Here is a 20,834-nt window from a genome sequence, read left to right on the forward strand (position 1 = left end):
AAAATGCAACGAGTACCATAATGATGCCACCTCATTTATAGAGCTTCTGGGGGGTACCAAGGCATAGTGGAATGGTATTTGGCACGGACTGAAAGTTCAGTGAATATTACTAATTTTACTTTCATTACATTTTAAAAATTCTGACTACTTAAGAGTATTCCAGTAAAGGGTCATGGAAACTTGTTTTATCCATACAGTTATTATTCAGGGTACTCTAAAAAAAATTTGCCTGTTGGAGAGGTAAAAATGAAGTCTCCTTGTTACTTATTATTGATTGACTTTTTGACTTCCGGTTACTTTTCTCATATACTTATTATTCGTTTGTGAGAATTGCATCTTTTGTCCTTTCTGAAGGGAGGGGCATATCTCGGTGTTAATTGTATTATTAGAGAATGCATTAAGGATACTGTAGAATACTTTGGACAGTAATGGGTTCCGTACTGTTTCCATCTGGCATAGAACTCAGGTACAAGTTTTAAGCACTTTGGCACAGCAGACTTGGAAGGAGGAAAACTAACGATGAGCCCTAAAATGATGTATTTATTTGCCACATAAATATATTTTTAATGAAGGGTTACCTTTTTTTATGTTATTAAATTTTATAACCTCTATCGAACGGTTATAGCAGTTTGCTCAATGCCTAACTTTTAAAGTGTCTTTGGTCAGATGAATATCTTGCCTTTTGGCCATTTTGTAATGGAAAATCCCGTAAATATACAGTGTTTTAATTGGAATCACAAAGCCAAATGATTGCCTCATCGGGTAATTTTAAGTATTATGCTGCAATTCAATATAGGTACCCAAGTACTTAACTAGATTTAAAAATATCTTGTATGTTACAGCTGTTTAGCCAGAACTAAAAAAGAGTGAGGGGTGTGTGTATGGTTCTCTTTTCTGCTTGGGATAGGAGAGAGGGAAAGTTTTTTTTTTTAATGTGTTGGGTTGAGTTTTTGTGGTTTGGGTCGTCCCCCCCCCAGCTGCTGTTGCTGCGCCTGCTTGTGGTATAAAGATCAGGGAAAGTTTGAGGCAGCTTTCTTTCCAAAGAAACCTTCTGTGCCTGAAACTTAGTAGCATCTTCAGACATTTCTTAAAATGCCGTGGTTGTGGCATAGTCGAAGGTGATGGGCGGCCTGTGGTAGGTGACGTTCCTGCCTATTTCTATCCGCCTCTTTCCGTGTTTGGTCACAGCAGCTCCTCCTTGAGGGCAAGGCAGCTAAGCAGGCTGTGTTCAGCTTTTTAATGGCTTCGTACTATTTCAGCTTTTAGATGCATTGTAATATATAGTTTCTCTTCTTTCTGTACTTCCAGGTTTTTGGAAGGCAACTTTAGTGTGCCTTACGTAGGCCTTGACAAAGTTATGGTCAGGAGATCTGAAGAAAACTGGAACAGGGTGGGAGAGGGCCCATCTCTGGGTAATTCAAGTTTTATATGTACGTGTGTGCACGTGGGTGTACACATAACATTCTAACATTTTTCTAGATAAATAGCATTTTACTGTGTTTTTGTATAGATTTTTTTTGAAAGAAAGAAACAGATTTTAACCACCGTTCTTTAAAGTGCCTCTTTTAAGCTCTAAACAGACTGTTGAGCAGCCTTTTCTTTCTCTGGCAACAGTCTGTAACATTTCACATCCATGGCATCGTACAAGGGAAGGCCTCTGTGCTTTGGATTTATGTGATTGGACTAGATGACGAATCCTATTTCATGTATGAGGAAAGGGACCTGTTTGTTGCCATGCTGCACTTGATGCTTGTGCTAAGGCAGGCGAGCGGAGGGCTTAAATTCTAGTCCAGCGTATGTCAGGATCGCAAGATGAATGTTCCGGATGGATTCCTCATTTTTTTCTGTGTTCTAAATGAATGTGCTATTTGCATGCTATAGAGGAATCTGTAGGGATGTAGAAAGCAGGGCCCGGGACCAGAAGGTTTGACAAAAGTGATTATGAACAGCTTGGAACCTGCACTTACCTGTCTGGATTGTTCCAGTGTTCCCCCTTAGCTGTCCCACAGATGCCTGACCTGGGAGAAGTGAGGGAAAACCCTTTCTTCTGACTGCAAGTAGGGAGTGGCCTTCGTCGAACGCACTTGTCATGCTGTTGCCAGTCTGGCTGCCCTTTTGCTGTTTGGCGTGCCGGTGACCGCTGCGATAACCTGGCGTAGGTGACTGGAGTCGCCAAACCACAAGTAAGGGTCCCTGAGCTGGTGGGGCCCGTATGAGAGACCGCTCTGAGACTGAGACCGATCGTGCTGAGCTGGGGAGGGTCCCTGGTGTCATTCCTCTCACTGGAAGCCACGCCAGAATCTCAGGGTCAGCCGCACCGTGTGGTCGGAGCCGTAGTTTCTCAGCTTGCTTGGAAGAATTCGTTCTTTGAATATGACTAATAAATTTGTCGATTTGAATGACATCATCTTTGTAAAACACTAGGAGTGTTTATGGAAGTTGAACTTCCTGAAGGCCGAGTGGCTGCGGTGAGAGGGTGCCTCCTCCCGTTAAAGAAGAGGCTGGCTTTTGGACCTGCCGTCTAGTCGGGACCTCGGTCACCTGCCCGTTTTCTCTGATGTTCATCTGGATGCTTGGTGGAGCTAGTGTCACAGCTTGTGTAGATCTTCTAGATCTTTTATTTATTTGTTTGTTTATTTTTTTTAAACATTTATTTATTTTTGAGAGACGGAAACAGAGTGTGAGCAGGGGTGGGGCAGAGAAAGAGGGGGACGCGGGATCTGAAACAGGCTCCAGGCTTGGAGCTGTCAGCACAGAGCCTGACATGGGGCTTGAACTCATGAACTGCAAGATCATGACCTGAGCTGAAGTCAGACAATTAACCAACTGAGCCACCCAGGTGCCCTGATCTTCTAGATCTTCTCAACAGTGGTTGTGGATGTTTTTCTTAGCGGCTTGGTCTCAGGTTAGCCTGATTGGTTACCTGTCGAATTAATGATATTTTATTTTATTTTATTTTATTTTATTTTATTTTGTTTTATATTTTATTTTATTTTATTTTATTTTATTTTATTTTATTTTATTTTAATTTTATTTATTTTATACATATATTTTTTAAATGTTTATTTTTGAGGGAGAGAGAGAGACAGAGCTGAACGGGGGAGGGGCAGAGAGAGAGGGAGACACAGAACCGGAAACAGGCTGCAGGCTCCGAGCTGTCAGCGCAGAGCCGGACGTGGGGCTGGAACCCACGAACCGTGAGATCGTGACCGGAGCCGAAGTCAGACACTCAACTGACTGAGCCACCCCGGCGCCCCTGATGATGTTATTTTAATCCTCGGCTGGAAAGAAACTCCCGTAATTCAGCTCTTGTATATGCGACCAACACACGGGTTTGGTGTGATGGCACTGATATTTCCTGAAGAGGCTGCCTCAGCGGGTCCTGGCTCACTAGCTCTTCCCTTGTGCTGTTACCTGGATTCTGCTAGTCCAGGAGGCATCTTTTTCTGCCCCTCTGCAAGGCTGTCCAGTGAAACATCTAAGATTAAACTTCGGTTAGAAACAAATTCACTTTTTATGTTCTCCCAAAGGATTGGGGTGTGTGTGTGGGGGGGGGGTAGTTACAGTATTTGTAAATTTAAGACAGTTATAAGGCAGCAAGGATCATGTGACTGCAGTCATGAAGATAAACTTTTTTACGGCATTTGCCTCAGCAGCATGTTTGTGAACACTTTGTACAAGCGACCGTTACTTCAGTTGTGGTGTTAAATACGTTGCTTTCTTTCACATATGTTTTTTCTGGTAAAGTATCTGTTTTCAGTTTTCCAAAAGTTTCCTCACAGTTATTTAAAATCATGTATCAGGTAGTCGTACCTAAAATTCTGCAACTTCTATGTTTAATATATTGCAGCGTATTAATAACCTTCCATCTTGTTCTGGGACTTCTAAATCTTCTAGTGGCAGATTCACTTTACAAACGGCGGGTGCACATTTATGTTTATGACTGTCTGTGCTCTTTATGCTCAACTGCTCATTTAGTCGCTTGGGCAGCACTTCCTTCTGGAGCTTCTTCTGTGTGCTGAGCACTGTTGTAAGTCCCGGGGATTCAGCAGTGAACAAAGCTGGACGAAGGGGGACGTCCTGGTGGGGTTTACGTCTCAGTCCCGTTGCACTAGGAGGTAGACCTTGGGCTTCCGATCACACCACCGGCCACCAACCAGCCACCAGGCTGAGTTACACAGTCACAGATCTTTATTTTCTCCAAGAGGTTGGACTTGATTTCTTAAGAGGTTAATCTCACCTGTTAAGTTTATGTCTAGAGACATTGTATCTTTGTCTACCTGTTTTTTGTTTCAAGACCCCTCCCCCACCTTATTTCTAGAAATTAAAGGATCAAAGGTTACTTAACACCTTGTTTCTGACAAAGTGGGGAAAACTTTTATTTAAATGGGCTGATTACTGATGAAACATTTTTATATTCTGGGTACTGTAAGAAAAAAAATATTGCTTTCTCTACCTGGAATTTTCATGATTACTGATAACCCATAAAATACCAGGAGGTATTATCAGCTTCTTTATTTTTACCACTTAAAAATGTTTTATAATTTTAGAATATTGGGGGCCATATAAATATAAACATATTACATGTTATACCTTGTATGGTGTAATAATTTATGGAATCCAGCAGCTATATTTTGGGTGGCTATTTTCATCTTTTTTGTGTGTGTTCCAGATGCTATTCCTAAAAATAAGTTCTTGACTTCTTATTTCTGCTGCAAGAATGTAATTTGCCTTCTGTAATTGAAAGGGTTAAGACCCGTTTAGTGTAGAGTTAAGTAAGATTTTGTGTGTTCCAGTTGTCTGTCTGTCCATCTGGTCCGTCTTAGTGGTTGCTTGCGAGCTTAGCACGTGCACCCTTAACTTACACGGTGGTGTATTTGCCTTTTATCTGTCCTATACCTGGTGCTGTGGTTGTCATCTGCAGGACTTTTGTAAATGGTGTAAACTCTACAGCTTGTTGTTATTTTTGCTGTAAACAATGAGTTCTCTCTTAACACTACCGACAAGAAATATCTTTACTATTTGTCTACGTATCTGCCATTTCTGTTGGTCTTTACTCCTTAGTGTGGATCTCCGTTTCTGTCTGGTGTCATTTTCCTTCTGTGAACTGTGGACATTTTTGGAGTGCCAAGTCTGCTATTGAAGACTTTTTTTATTTTCATTTGTCTGTGGAAGAGTTTTGCCCGCCTTTTGAAAAAAAATTTTTTTTTTCAACGTTTATTTATTTTTGGGACAGAGAGAGACAGAGCATGAACGGGCGAGGGGCAGAGAGAGAGGGAGACACAGAATCGGAAACAGGCTCCAGGCTCTGAGCCATCAGCCCAGAGCCTGACGCAGGGCTCGAACTCATGGACCGCGAGATCGTGACCTGGCTGAAGTCGGACGCTTAACCGACTGCGCCACCCAGGCGCCCCTTGCCCGCCTTTTGAAGGCTTGTTTTGGTGGATACAGAATTGTAGGTTAAAGGTTTTTTTCTTTTATCATTTTAATTAAAAAAATTTTTTTACTGTATATTTCTGAGAGAGAGAGAGAGAGAGAGAGAGAGAGATTGATCGAGATCGTGAACTGGGAAGGGGCAGAGAGAGAGAGAGAGAGAGAGAGGGAGAAGGAGAAGGAGAGGGAGACACAGAATTGGAAGCAGGCTCCAGGCTCTGAGCTGTCAGCACAGGGCCCTGTGCAGGGCTCGAACTCAATAACGGTGAGATCATGACCTGACCCGAAGTCCAGCGCTTAACTGACTGAGCCACCCAGGCACCCCTTCTTTTATCATTTTAAGATGTTGCTTTGTTTTTTTTTTCTGGTGTGCATGGTTTCTGATGAGAAGTCAGTGGTTCTGTATGTAAATGTGTATTTTCCCCCCATTCTGACTGCTTTTATGGTTTTTTCTTCATCAGTGCTTTTAACAATTGAGTGCCTTTGTGTGGGTGTGCGCACATGCTTTTTTTTTTTTTTTTTTTTTTTTTAAGAGAGAGGGTGCTCACACATGTGAGCAGGGTGAGGGGCAGAGAGAGAGAGACAGAGACAGAGACTCCCAAGCAGGCTCCGTGCTCAGTGCAGAACCTGACCCAGGGCTTGATCCCACGACTCTGGGATCATGACTTGAGCCGAAATCAAGAGTCAGGCACTCAACTGACTGAGCCACTCAGATGCTCCTGTATATTTTTATACTGCTTGGGTTGATTGATTTTGGATCTGTGGGTTGATACTTTTCATTGAATTTGGGAAAATTTTCAACTGTTATTTCTTCATAAATTTTCATTCCCCAATTTTTCTCTCCTTTTCTTTTAATACTTCCTCTAGATAGGAATGTTTGCTTGATTTTGTTGTGAAGGTTTTAGATGCTTGTCTCATTTATTATTATTTTTTTCCATTGTATTTTATACTTGTTTTCAGTTAGGTTAATTTCTGTTGCATCGTTTTTACATTCACTGATCTTCTGCAGTGTTTAATCTGCTGTTTGATCCATCCAGTGAATTTTTCATAGTTTTTCATTCTGTAAGTAATCTGTGCACCCAGCGTGGGGCTTGAACTCATGATATTGAGATCAAAAGTTGCACATTCTACCAACTGAGCCAACCAGGCATCCCCATTTCAATTATTATTTATTTCTAGAATTACCATTTGATTCCTTTTTATAGTTTTCTCTTTATTCAGTTTTGCTGTTTGGGGGCACTTGGCTGGCTCAGAGGAGCGTGCAGCTATTGATCTCTGGGTCGTGAGTTGGAGCCCCGTCTTGGGTGTAGAGATTGTTTAAATAAATGAACTTAGAAGATTTGCTGTTCTTTCTTATTTTGTCTACATTTTCCTTCTATTTTGAAGCCTTTGTATGCCTGTTTTTTCCTCTGCCAATTTCATTATTTCTGTCATTTCTGGATCTCTAGGTGGATTTGTTTTCCTCCTGAAGCAGGCCTCCTTTTTCTGCTTCTTTGTGTGCCTAGTGATTTTAATTTTTTGAAGTCGGTTCCATGCCCAACATCGGGTTTGAACTCACAACTCAGATTAAGAGTCGCATGCTCTACTGACTGAGCCAGCCAGATGCCCTCTATCTAGTGATTTTTGATCGGATACAGGCATTAGAAATACTAGGTAGTTGAGCTTCTGGGTTTTGTTGTCCTTTGAAAGGTGTTGAATTTTGCCCTGGCAGGCTGCACACTGTCTTGATTCTTGAAGGTATGTTTCAGTGTCTGTTGGGACAGGCAGAAGGCAGCCAGGATGGCTCTACTGCTGAAGCTTGGATGTTTTTTGTGGGGGAAGTCTGCTTTGAATGTCCGTGGTGTTTCTGGGTTTCTCCACCCTAGCCGATTGGAGCACTTACGTTTCCTGGTGCTGTGCGAGTTCTAATAGCTGTTCAGCTCCTAGCTCCTGGCGCATGCTTTTTGCCTCGCCTCCCGCAGGGACCTGTACCCAGCACTTGGGCAGCTTAGTATTTGGCCAAAGAATCAAGGGGATTTCTAGGTGTAGGGTAATGGAGCTCCTTCTGTGCAGAGCTCCCTCCTTTCTGTGGCCTGCCTTACCAGTTCCAGCCTGGACCTCCCATCTCCATCCTCCCCACTCAGCAAGACCCCTCTGTTGTGTTTGGGCCCCCTCTCCCCACACTGGACTGTGGAAATTGTCTCCAGATAGAAAGTCAGAGTGATTGTGGGGCCCCCCGGGTTTGTTTCATTTTTCTCAGGGATCACAGATCTGCACGGCCTGTCATCTTGGGTCTGAAAACAGTGCTTTTGTGCAGCTGCCCAGTTTTGCTCATGGTGCGTGAGGTAGGTCAGTTACGAGGCATTGATGTGATAGGCTTTTAAAAGTGCGTGTTTTTATCCCTATCCCACAGTTATTCTTCACAATTGAATTAAAGTTTCAGACTGAAAAATTTCAACATTTATTTGGATCTCACATGAGCAAATTTGTCGTGTTTGTAGACCACTGAATATGCTATTTTGGCTTGTAGGTTAAAGCAAGTGTGTGTGTGTGTGTGTGTACACGTTATGTATGTACACTCATTTTGTCATGACATATACTGTCCACTAACTAGAAGGGAATAAAAAATCTATTTGTCCTTATCATTAGATAATTTACGGAGCCCTACTGTAGTTTGACTGTATCTTATTTTCATAGTTTTACTTTATTTTTTTTAAATTTTTTTTTATATATATGAAATTTATTGACAAATTGGTTTCCATACATCATAGTTTTACTTTAATATGTACTTCTTTAACACCCGTGGAGCCATGCAGTGTGCTATGTGGTCGGGATATAAAAACGAGTAAGAGAAATTGTCGAGCAACAGCTCTAGCCTGTGCGGTGATTAGACTATTCTTTATTTCTGACTCATGAGCCCCTCATTTTAAAAATACTTCTTCCATCCTTACTCCCTTCAGCTCTCTCCCTTCTCAACCATTTCTTCATATTCTAAATATTCCTGATAGATTCAGTTCATTATTTCACTGAACAAATATTTGTTGAATGCAGGCCACGTGGCAGGCACTGTTCTTGGAACTGATGATACCTTGATGAATAAAACTTTCTTCATGGACTCCTATCCAGTTACCCTCTTCATCACAGACCTGTGTTTGTAGCCATCATTTAAGTGCAGTCAGCTATTCCTTTAACATTCTTCTCCTTTGTTCTGGGTGTGCCTTGTTGCAAGTGATCTTGGCACATTTTCCTACATAATCTTGGTTGCCCTCCCCTCCTTTTTCAGGGGAGTCTGTCTCAGAAGCTTGGCCTCCTAAGAGTTTCCACATTTTGTGGATGTTATAGTTTTAATTAGCTTGGATTATTTTCATTTATTTTTGGTCTTTAATACCGTACTTTCTCTTTAAAATCAAATGTGGTTTAAGATGTCACAAGGATGGTCCCCTATCAACGTATTAACAACAAAAGAAATTCAAGCTAGCTACAGGTGGAGCTACTTGTGGGTCTCACATCCGAGATAAATAAATGGCTTTTTTCTTTGCCGAGGGTCTTCTCCTAGGCTTTTCTCTTTGATGTGTGCTCTCTGTGTCCGGCTGCCTGTTTGAGTCTCGCCATCTCCCAGTCTCTCAGATCTGTTCATGGAATGCTTCTCTGAAGAATCACCGCTGATTTCCATAGTGTTATGGTCCCTGGTTTAGGTGTTTGCTGAAACATCGTGACTGGAGTGGAATGAGAAAGCTACTGCTAGTTGTTCTTCCTTTTTCCCCTCCCTCCCTCCCTCCCTCCCTCCCTCCCTCCCTTCCTTCCTTCCTGTAAAGTACCAACAAAATTTTTATGAAAATTCAAAAACATACTTATGGTAAAAAAGCTCCATATAGTTCAGAAGGATATAAAAATGCGCACAGGACCCCACTTGCATAGTTTTTCCAGCTTCCATACTTTTACACTATTTGGCAGCAATTTAAAATACTATTTTGGTACTGAACTCCAAATAATGATTATGAAGATAATTTTGAATTAAATATTATAAGACTTGATACTACAGCATGTATTTTGACACATTCTTGAGCTAAAATATTAAAGCTAATTTTTAGTTTAGTTGGACAAGGATTACATATAGTATGGTATAGATAGATGTCACGTCAAACCATATGAAATGGCTGTTTTGTAGGCCAGAGGAGGTCTAAGATTAGCAGTTTCCTACAGGTCAGCCTAATACTTTATTAACATCATAGGATGAACTGAGTCCTTGTTCTTTTTAACATTTGACTTGAAAGGGAAGATGCAGGGGCGCCTGGGGGGCTCAGTCAGTTGAGCATCTGACTTCGGCTCAGGTCATGATCTCACAGCTCAGCTCGTGAGTTCAAGCCCTGCGTCGAGCTCTGTGCTGACAGCTCAGAGACTGGCGCCTGCTTTGGATTCTGACTCCTTTTCTCTGTCCCTCCCCTGCTCATGCTAGTGCATCCTGTCTCTCTCTTCTCTTTCTCCTTCAAAAATAAACATAAAAGAAAAGAAAGGGAAGAGGGAAACTTTGGAAAGACTAAAAACCGTGGCGATGGGCCTGATTATAAAATCAGGTTAAGAAGGAATTCTCGTATTAGTTTGTCTTCCTGAATGGACTCTTGTCATAGGAGAAGAATGAATGAATGAATGGATAACTTAAATACTTGTGGCAGGAAATGAAACTTGAGTATCTTTCTGCATTGCACGCATAACAGTTGAACTCAGAAAGGAGACAGTGGGCATGTGGCAAACACACCTGTATACAGACCATAGTTACGAGGCCCCATCACTGGGACTGTTAGTAGTTGTGATAGATGGTATAGTAAGTAGCTAAAAAAAAAAAAGTACTACAAGTGATGAAAAACATAAAGTGATTTCTTGTTAGTCCATGTTTTGATTACCTACAGCAAAATTTAAAAAGAACATTGGATTCTTTGTCACCTAACATACCACCCTTACGTACAGGAGTGTGTATTAGTGTTTTAATAATAATAAAAAGCCCCAAATAATTAACCAGGAAGGCAAATCTCTTGGGGGGAAACCAGCCCTATGGTGTATTGTATAGTCACAATTCTAGCTGAGGTTTGGGTTATGTGCCACTTGGATTAGTTGGAAATAGCTTTCTTTCATTAAGTTAAGCAATTAAATTGTTTTTTAGATGATGTTCGAAGCCGCTTTGGCATCGTCTGGTGGCCTGTTAGAAATGTAGACCCTCAGGCCCTACCCTAGATGTACTGAATCAGAACCTGCATTTTTAACAAGATTCAGAGGCGATTTGTAAGCACATTAATGTTTGTGAAGTACTGTTCTAGATCATGGGTGGCATTGTCACCTCCAAACAGTGTCACGTTAACCTCTCGGTGCTTGGTGAATTTAATGCACGCAGTTAATCCGTTAATTGATGGGATCTAGATTGAGAAAATGAAACAGATATTTTGGGAGGATAGTTACAATAATCAAGCAGCAGCTGTCAGTTTCTTTGTATTTCTTTCATAGCTATCTGGATGTCACAGAATTGTCCATCCCTTCCTCAAAGCATATCCTTGAGTCTGATTGTACTCATGCTGGATGATTTGTTGATATTTCGTGATTGTGAGTATGTGTGCGTAGGTGTGTGTGTACATGCCCGAGGCAACAACAGTATACAAATTAAAGGAGTAATGAGAGTTTGATGAGTCAAGGATGGTAATCTATACTGTAGCATATAAAATAACTGAAAAGTGGGGGCTCTGGGTGGCTCAGTCTGTTAGGTACCCGACGTCAGCTCAGGTCGTGATCTCAAGGTTCATAGGTTCTAGCCCCACATCAGGCTGTCTGCTGTCAGCACAGAGCCTGCTTCGGATCTTCTGTCCCCCGCCCCCCCCCCCCCCCAGCCCCACACAGGTGCTCGTTCTCTCTCAAAAATAAACATTAAAAAAAAAAGATCTCTAAAAAGTAATAAAATAATTTGTGTGTCTGGGAGGTATAAAAATCTCAGTCCAGCAGAAGGTAAGAAAGGAACATGAAATAGTTGGAGTAAATAGAAGGGTTATAAGTGTACATACATAAATGAAACCCAGGTACATACTGTTTACAAGAGACAAACCTAAAATGTAAGGGAATGGAAAGTTGGCAGCGAAAAGTGGACAAAAGGCATACCACACAAAGAATGAGAAAGTGTGGTGTGGCCATATGAAAAAAGGGAAGCATTATTGGAAATAAAGAAGGGCTGTTTATGATGATAAAAGGTTTTTATTTAAGTTTATTTATTTTGAGAGAGAGAGGGGGAGAGAGAATCCCAGGCAGGTTCTGCGCCCTGTCAGCATAGAACCCCACATGGGGCTCGAACCCGTGAACCGTGAGATTATGACCTGAGCTGAAGTCTAGAGTCAGACGGTTCCTGACCGAGCCACCCAAATGCCCCAGGATATTTTTAATACACCTCTCTTGCTAACTGATAGAACAAGACGAGAGCAGAAATAGAAAACCCACATAAGAGAGGATACTTAATAAAATTAGCAAACTCAAAAGATAGGAGATGGCCTCATTAGCCAGTCCTGAGATGAAGGAGATAGCACTAGATTTACACCTACATTGATAGAAAAGCTTAGAGGCTGTAATGAAACTTGATGCCAGTGCATATGAAATGTAGACGAAGGAGCCATACTCTTAGAAAAATACAATTTACCAGACATACCAGGAAATACAAAATTTGAATAGTCCTCTTAAAGAAATACAACTTTTAAGTAATTATTAGCTTTTAAACTACCCACAAAGGAAATTCCAAGTCAAGATGGTTTCATCAGTGAGTCCATCACAAAAGGATGATTATGACCAAATTGTGTTCCAGGAAATGCATAGTCGGTTTAACATTCAAAAATCAATCTGTATATTTTACCACATTAACAGTGGATCAGAAAACTCATGTCATTTCAATGGATGCAGAAGAAGCATTTAATAAAATTTAGCATCCATTTGTGAGGGAAAGGTTTTAGCAAACTATGATTAGAAAGGAACTTGATTCATTTGTTAATGGTCATCAAGGAAAAACAAAACCTACATCAACCGCAGTACTAGAGATACGTTGAAAGCTTACTTTCTGAGATTGGGAATAAGACAGGAAAGTAAGTACCTGTGTCCCTCTCTGAGCACTGCCGGGTTCGAGGGACAGTGGCAAGAAGAATGAGGTGGGGGGAAGAATAAGGAATGGGAAGGCAAAACTACCGTTCAAACGTCCAGAAGTGCTAGTGGCTATGGCAGCCTGTTACACGATGCCGATCAATTCATCATGGCCAGAAATTCTGTCGAGCAGCACTGTTGAAGAGAGACGGTGTGCAGTTTCAACCACAATGCCAACATAGGTTTATTTGTTTTGTGATTTTGGGGAGCTAATTCTAAACCATATACGGACATGCAGAGGACTACGAATAACCCAAACCATTGTTGAGGAAGTACAGAATTCTCTACTGGATATTAAAACTTGTAAAGCTGGTTCTGGCACAAGGTTGAAAGAAATCTAGGTAGGTCTGTATCCAGTAGAATTGCGTAGAGAATCCAAAACCAGATCCAAGCATGCACGGGCATGTGATTTATGATACACATGCCTTGCAGAGCAGCAGGGAAAGTTTGTCTTTGTAATAATTGGTCCTGAGTCAGTTGAATGTCCATTATGGGGGGGGGGGGGGAAGCAGCCGAATTCCTGTGGTACACATGCACAGAAATCAAATCCAAGAGCACTGCCCATCTAGATGTGAATGGTGAAAACTCACCTGCTAGAAGATAACAGCATTTCTTGATGACTTGGATATAAGGGAACATTTCTTAAACGGACACCAAAAATATGAATTCTAAAGCAAAAGGTGATAAAATTAGTAGATTGTACTCATCAAAAAAACACCCTTAAGAGAGTGACCATGCAGACCACTTGTAACCGACAAAGGGCTCGTACCCAATATGTGTTAAAAATAGGATGTTTTAAATTTTAGAAATGTATCAGGAATAGTCTTTCTTGATAGAAAAATGGAAAAGCAACCTAAGTGGATCTTTAAGCGGCCTTAAATAGATGAAAAGCTGCTCGTAGCCACCAGGAAGTTTGTGCACGCTCATGTGTTGGTGGAGAGCCACCACATACCTCCAGCAGTGGCTGAGATTAGGAAGACTGAGGGTTCCAGGTGTCAGTGAAGGAACAGAGCAGAAGGGACTTTCATAAACTTCCAGGGGAGAAACGGAGCAATTAAAAACACTACAGAAATTAGAAACTACAGCAATTAGAAGAGCAACAGAACAGCATCTCTGTATGTGCCAAAAGACCCTTAACAAGACTCGTCCTAATGACATGGTTCATAGTAGCTCTGAACCGGAAGTAATCCAAGTGTCGGTCGAAGTAGGACAGATGGGTTACCATGAAGTAACGATCACGACCAGACTGCAGCTTATAGGCACAACATGAAGTGAACAAACCCACTTATATAAAGTTATAACTAATCTGGGTTTGGAGGTCAAGATAGCAACTTTGGGGTAGAGAGAATTGGGTATTGATTAAGAGGGGTCAGAGAGTGATGTGGGGGGTTTCTGGGATGATGCCCATGTTTCTCCCCTCTCCCCTTTAACAAGTTCAATTGATAACTGTTTAAGCTCTATACTAATGATTTTTATCCTTTTTTTTGCCATATTACAATAAGTGAGTTTAAACCTAGTATATAATGACACTGATAGTAGAAGCAGAAGCTAGTATTTTGTAAAGTACCAAGATCCATGATTTGTGCTTTCTTGGGTCTTATTTTTTGAAAACTTCATAATAAACCTAAGGGAATAGGGTTAGTGTAATAATATCTCTGTTTCATAGATAGGGAAGCTAAGACCTAGAGTGGTTAAGTAACTTGCCTTTCAGTGCCTTAGTGTTTTTACTGTTTATAAGAGCTATTTATATATCAAAGAACTTAATCCTATTTATATATATTTAAATTTATTTATATTCCTTCCCAGTTTGTTTGGTTTTTGTATTTTTGTCATGTAGATGTAAAGCCTCCTTTTTCCCCCCATTATTTGACATTTAGGTTTCCGTGTTTTTTTGTTTTTTTTAAAATGGTTGCGGACAATACCAGGATAAACATTCTTCCGTGTCTTTGTGCACGTCATCGATTATATCCTTAGGCTAAATTCCCAGTTTTGTTTTGTTTTTTAGCTGAACAGAGTTGTTCCATGTATCTGAATGGACTGTATTTTTTTAGTACGAGTAATGAAATGTTTAGAAAATCACCCCATCTATCGTGATAGTGGCATTGTCCTTTCACTTATTCAGCAACTGTTTATTGATCATGCCCTGTGGGTCAGTTAAGGACCTCAGGCTGTAACGGAGGGGACAGAAGCTAAGGTCTCAGAGCCGTGCCAAGGCAGGTTATGTTCCAGTTTCAGTAATGGGGAGAGGACTCGAGGTTTGCTGCTTCGAAGAGTCACTCTCGCATTTTACTGAAGGGATCCAGAGCTGCCAATGGGCAGAATGAAGACAAAAAAGAGCTCGTGGGGATCTGTTGTAGTCCTCTGAGTGAGACAGGGGTTCATGGAGACGAAGAGAGGGGCTGTATTTGAATGTTCTACGGGAGGTGGAGGCAGCCAGATTGGGCAGCTGTTGCCCGAGGCTGGTCTCTGGGGGCAGAGAACTCTGACTGCAGGAGCTCTGGTTCCGGGTGACTGGGTGGAAGGCGGTGCCGTGTGCTCTGGCGGAGCAGAGAAGTGGCACTTGTGTTTGGAGGGCGCCGAGCTTTGCTCTCTCCGGTTTGGGGAGTCTAGGCGACCGTCAAGGAAGAGGCTGTTCGCCCCGCCAAACGGGTGCTGTTCCCACCAGCCGTTACCGCACGGCACAGGGCAGCATCGTGGCCGGTGTGGGCCGTTCATGAGCCGCCAGAGCTGTTCCTAGTATTTTACACACCGTCCCCACAGCCTTCGCACGTTTGCCGAAATGAGGTGTGCAAGGCCACGCGGTCAAGGAGCGTGGAGCTCAGGTTCCAAAGTGCAGCAGCCTGGCCGAGCGTCCGGGCTCTTTACCGTGGGGCCTGCGCTGTTGTAGGTCTCAAAAACAGTACTTGAGGAAAAGTACCCAGGTGCTGAACGACATGGCCTGTCGTCTGGTTGGAGTTAGCGGGTTTGTTCAGGAAGGCCAGCATGGGAATTCTGGGCCCTCGGTTTGTTGGCCAGGGTTCGGCGCTTCACCTTTTGGCTTTCGTCTTGAGATTACAAGTGTGGTTAAATTTAAGAAGAAATGTCTTCTTTTCAAGGAAGAATGAACTTTTATTCGCCAGCTACCCAATGCTTGTATGGACCAAGTGTTCATTTTCCATTTCTGCTGTGAAAATCGTGACCGTGGTCCCAGCCTTACCTGTGGGATGATTATTGGCCGTTCGTACTTGCGGGGAGCTTGCGGGGTCTGGATCCTCTCGGGACTGTGTCAGAAGAGTTGGAGGAAGCCAGCATCCTGTGAATTTGTATCTGTGTATTTGTATGCTCAGGTGTTAATGACCCGTGTCGGTGGTGAGCACCTTGAGGACAGATCTTTCACTTGGTTTGGGGTATGCTGGAATATCGATCGCATACACCCGGTGGGTGCGAAGCGGCATCCTAGGGGCGTTCCTTTGAATTGGTTTCTGTGTCTACAGCCACAGCACCCTGAACACGCCCGATCTCGTCTGAGTTAGTTTCTCTGGAGCTGATCCACTGGAGAGGCCCTTCTCAGAAAATCAAAGATTACTTACTTAACTCAAAGTTCTCGATGGAAACCTCCTATGTGAAAATAAGTGTTAAGGGTTGTTACTCCTAGTGGTTTATGAAAAGACAAGATTTTCTTTTACCACAGATTTATAGATACCTTAGTCACTGTATTTTATCCCATTGAACCTAGAACTGTTGTGTTGAGTATAGTTATTTGTTTGCAGTGTGTGGTTTTAAAAACTTTAACTATTACTGAAACTCCGAAATCCTAAGGTCCTTGTGGAGAGGACTGTCAGCTAGGTCAAAGGATGGGGACACTGGGATATAAATACATCCTTTCAACCTCACTTACTGTCTTCTCGTAGGAGGAGAGACTTCAGCATGCAAACCTTCATCTGTTCGGCTCGCACCGTCATTTTCATTCCATGCTGCTGGCCTTCAGATGGCTGGACAGATGCCCCATTCACATCAGTACAGTGACCGTCGCCAGCCAAACATAAGTGACCAACAGGTTTCTGCCTTATCTTATTCTGACCAGATTCAGCAACCTCTCACTAATCAGGTAAGTGCGTGATGTTTCAGAAGTGATTTGTTGGGAGTGTGGTAGAATGGTAAATAGGCAAAAACGGCTTGACGGTTTTCAGTTTTTCGTGCCATACACGAGATTCTGGATTGACGAGATAGGATGTCAGGAAGTTTGCGTTCAAGTTTGTCAGCTTTTTCTTTTTTCTGTCTCTTCACTCGATTAAAAAACACTTATAAACCAACCATAGCCACATTCTCTCCTTCTGTAATAGGGAGGGGAAAAGTTCATTTTAAAGAATGTCTGTTAAAATAAAGAAACTGAGAGCTTATTTTTATAGAAAGGTGGTTAAGGAGAAGAATATAAGTTAGAGGAAAACAGGTCAGATTCCAAACTTAAGCAGAGCGGATTTTATGCCATTATAAACAACTTCAGTGCGCAGGCATTGCAATAAATATGAAACTCCTTAAAATGGAGAAGAGAAAAATGTAATGCAAATTAACCGCACTGGTCATTTTAATATTCAGACTAGAGATTTCAGCAGTTGTTTATAAAATGGACAGTGTAACAGAATAAATGCAGAAATCTCGTGGTATGCACACATATACGTGTGTGTATGTACGTGTGTGTTTTGCATATTTCCTGAATTAACTGCATTCACTACATTGATTTTTGGTTTGGGGAGAATTTTTGTACTGACTATAGGTGTGGTAAAGTTTCTTTCCCCACTTAGATGGAGGGTGTGATGACCACTGAAAAAGGCCCTTAGGAATTTGGGTTGCCCCTGTTTTTTAGGCCTTTTAATATATCAAGTGATGATCAGAACCTTGGGAAATTTCAATATATTTCTGACACTGGATTATTTATTTCTAATTCCATAGTATGTGGTTTTAATGAGCACCTGGCTCCAGTTAAGTAACATCATGATGAGGGGACACCCTTGTATGTGTTATAAGAAGAATTTTGTCAACAGTTGAGCTGGCTTTACATTCATAAAATATATGTAGCATGTGAATAACATTCATAGTTAAGATGAATTATGGCAAGACTTAAGAATTTGTTTTATGCAGTAAGTTGAGAGGTTGCGTGTTTGAGAATTGGAGCATGTGGTCCGAGTGTTCAAACTTGGCAAGTGTGTACCAGAAGACAGCTCTGTGTACATCCAAAAAATAGTAAAAGCACAATGATTCGTTTGCATTGTGCAGCTGACCCTTGAACAACATGGGCTTGAATTGCGCAGACCCACTTAGATGTGGATCTTTTTTTTTTATTTAAAAATTTTTTTTTTTCAACGTTTATTCATTTTTGGGACAGAGAGAGACAGAGCATGAACGGGGGAGGGGCAGAGAGAGAGGGAGACACAGAATCGGAAACAGGCTCCAGGCTCCGAGCCATCAGCCCAGAGCCTGACGCGGGGCTCGAACTCACAGACCGCGAGATCGTGACCTGGCTGAAGTCGGCTGCTTAACCGACTGCGCCACCCAGGCGCCCCAGATGTGGATCTTTTTGATACGTACAGCCCAGTACTGTGAATGTATTTTCTCTTCCTTAGGATTTTCTTAATAGCGGTTTCCATTCTCTAGCTGACTTTGTTCATAGTAAGAATAGAGTGCATAATATACAAAATATGTGTTAATTGTTTATTGGCAGAGCTTCTGGCTGACAGTAGGCTAATCAGTAACTAAATTTTTGGAGAGTCAAAAGGTATGTGTGGATTTTCAACGGCACAGGGAGCGTGGCTAGTGTTCCTGACTCCCATGTTGTTCAAGAATCACCTGTACTTTTAAGAAACAGAGTATGTTTGGATTCATTTTCTCACGTGTTCAAAAGCAGCCTGTCAGGCAGGGTGCCTGTTTTTATTGTTTTCCAGCTGAAGGGCCTGAGCTCCCACCTGTGACTTCTCCAGGTGTTGACGCCGTAGACTTGGGGGTGCAGCCCAGGTTCTTTCTTCTTAGACACAGTGCCCTTTCTGTTGTATGACACCTGGCATCTATGGAGGGCTAGAAAAAATTCTAGTCCTTTAGTTGTAGTAGGTAATTGTAGTAGGTAATTCGGTCCGCACAGCACCTGTTTTGAGATACAACTGACATCTTATTTGTGGGTTATTTTAAAGTCAGAAATAATTCACTTAATATTTCTGTTTTTTAGTTGCAGAATGTTTTTAAAGGATTCGTATGATGTAAAAAGACTGTCTTTTTAAATTTTTATTTATTTTTTTAAATTTATTCTGAGAGAGAGAATAGGAGAAGCAGTGAGAGAGAATCCCAAGCAGGCTCTGCTGTCAGTGTGACTGTCCGTGCAGAGCCCAGTGTGGGGCTCGAACTCCCGAACCGTGAGATCACGGCCTGAGCCGAAACCAAGAGTCGGACGCTTAAGACTGAGCCCCGCCGGGCGACCCAAAAAGGCTGTCTTTTAAATAACAGTATTCAGCCAGGTATTTCTACCATAGTCCAGAAATTTCTGAACCTAATCAGGCAGATGAGAAGAGATTTTTCTTATAACTGAAGCGTAAAACACTGAAACTGTGGGCTGGTGTAGCATATGGTCTGCAAGTCCTAAGACATGGGCCCGGGGTCTTGACTCACGTAGTTGCAGGAGGTGGCCCTTCTGTCTGCTCCTTGAATGTATGATGGGGACCTTAGACTACACTGCTCTAAACTTACCTCTGGCTGTAAACTTGGATAATTTTATTATTTGATTTCTGTTGTTTCTTGTTAACATCCTAGTTTGTTTGTTTTTAAGGTTTATTATATAAGTAAGTTGAAATGAACTAATAACTTTAACGTTTTATTTCTGGTTATGCGAGTGGTGTGTTTTATACAGGTTTTTAAACAGTTTTGTCCAAAAGGTAAATTCAGGAAGCAAGAGAAACGCAGTAAAAGCAATTGTAGAAAAGTATGCTTGGTGTTGGGATTGCTGAGTCCCTTTGTGCTGTTAGAATTTTCACATACCTTGCACAGTCCTCAGACTAGACTAAGGTATGCCCTACCTGTGCTTTTCAGCTGTTTCAGTAGCTCTCAAAACAGCAAGAAAGGCAGAATGTGGGTTTCTAGTTCTTCATTCTATATGAAACTATGAGGTAAATATAAATAAAATGGATGGAATGGGTATTATTAAGCTAGAAGACAATTTTTAAGTAACGTCTTGGAGCTTACGCTGTGTAATCTTTTCAGGAAAAAAACAGTTTGAGCTCTCAGAACTGATTTAAGCAGGAGATGCACACTATGCTTTCCTGAGCTTTGTGATCTGTGTCTTTGCCCAGAGCGGTCCAGGAGCTATGAGCCCTGGGGGTGTGGGTTTCTCCGGCTCCAGGGAAGAAGGGAGCTCGCTCCGGTCCTCTCTGTGCTCCTGGCTTTGTGACAAGAAGCAGGAAAGGGAGAAAAAATGTCAAACGCTCAGGATTCAGCTTTGAGTCTAGCATAGATGTGTAACCGAGTGTTTGGAAAAGTCACTTCCTAATTTTGGGTTTGTGCTCTAGCAAGCAGCACGGTATCAAAACACAGAAGATTTGGCTGCCGAGCCTGAAATCGCCGTGAAAGTTAGTGGAGGGAGTGTTACTTGGTTTGTTCTTTCCACATAGTTTGAGCACCTGCTTGTACAAGGTGCCATTTTGAAGCAATGAAATGCAGTCTGGTCTGAAGGCTGATTGTTTGTGGGCAGAATACCTCTGGTTTACATATACAGATGCTCCCAAAGTACTAACTTCTTTTGCAAGAAGTATATAAGAAAAGCACGGTATTTAGAATTAGCTGGGCAGTTTGGCCTCATAGACAGAGTTGGCCAACTGTGGAAGGGGTTGGTGATATTTTTATAAAATGCAAGCACCTAGCGCACACTCCTGTCGAGTGTGGGAAAACCATCGCTACTGAGTCCAAGTTACCTTCTTGTCGAATTTCTTGTATGTCCTGTACATTTGAAATTGTTGTCTTGATCGTGTGATTTTGGTGTTTTTGAGTGAGCATAATTGCTCCTGGAAAGATGGAGTCACTGGTTCTGTTTGTCCCATGTTTGAAACACCAGTGGAATTGTAAATGGATAAGTTAAAAATTTAAAGAACCTCCGTGATGTTGCCCTACAAATAGCCTAAAAGCGACTCAGCCAAGAGGGTAGAATTGAGGCCTTCCCCTGACCAGGAAGGAGCTCCTGGCCCAGTGTTGTGTGGTTCAGGGCCCAGGACTTCTCACGGTCTCAGTTCCCATCTCACAGGTGCCCTTTA

The 20,834-nt window shown here is 42.0% G+C and overlaps 1 protein-coding gene across 2 annotated transcripts in view; it reads left to right on the top strand.

Moving 5' to 3' along the window:
- Positions 1–20,834, top strand: part of DYRK1A (dual specificity tyrosine phosphorylation regulated kinase 1A) — a 149,008-nt gene that overhangs the window by 91,327 nt on the left and 36,847 nt on the right. For both annotated transcript variants that reach the window (XM_047098672.1, XM_047098673.1), the window contains exon 3: positions 16,461–16,657. In XM_047098672.1, the coding sequence (XP_046954628.1) occupies positions 16,461–16,657 (197 nt within the window). The remainder of the gene's footprint in view (positions 1–16,460; positions 16,658–20,834) is intronic.

Source organism: Lynx rufus, unplaced genomic scaffold (genome assembly GCF_022079265.1).
Source record: "Lynx rufus isolate CCGP_SWC_20201006 ecotype Redwood Valley unplaced genomic scaffold, mLynRuf1.p SCAF_5, whole genome shotgun sequence".
In the NCBI taxonomy this organism is placed as follows: domain Eukaryota; kingdom Metazoa; phylum Chordata; class Mammalia; order Carnivora; family Felidae; genus Lynx; species Lynx rufus.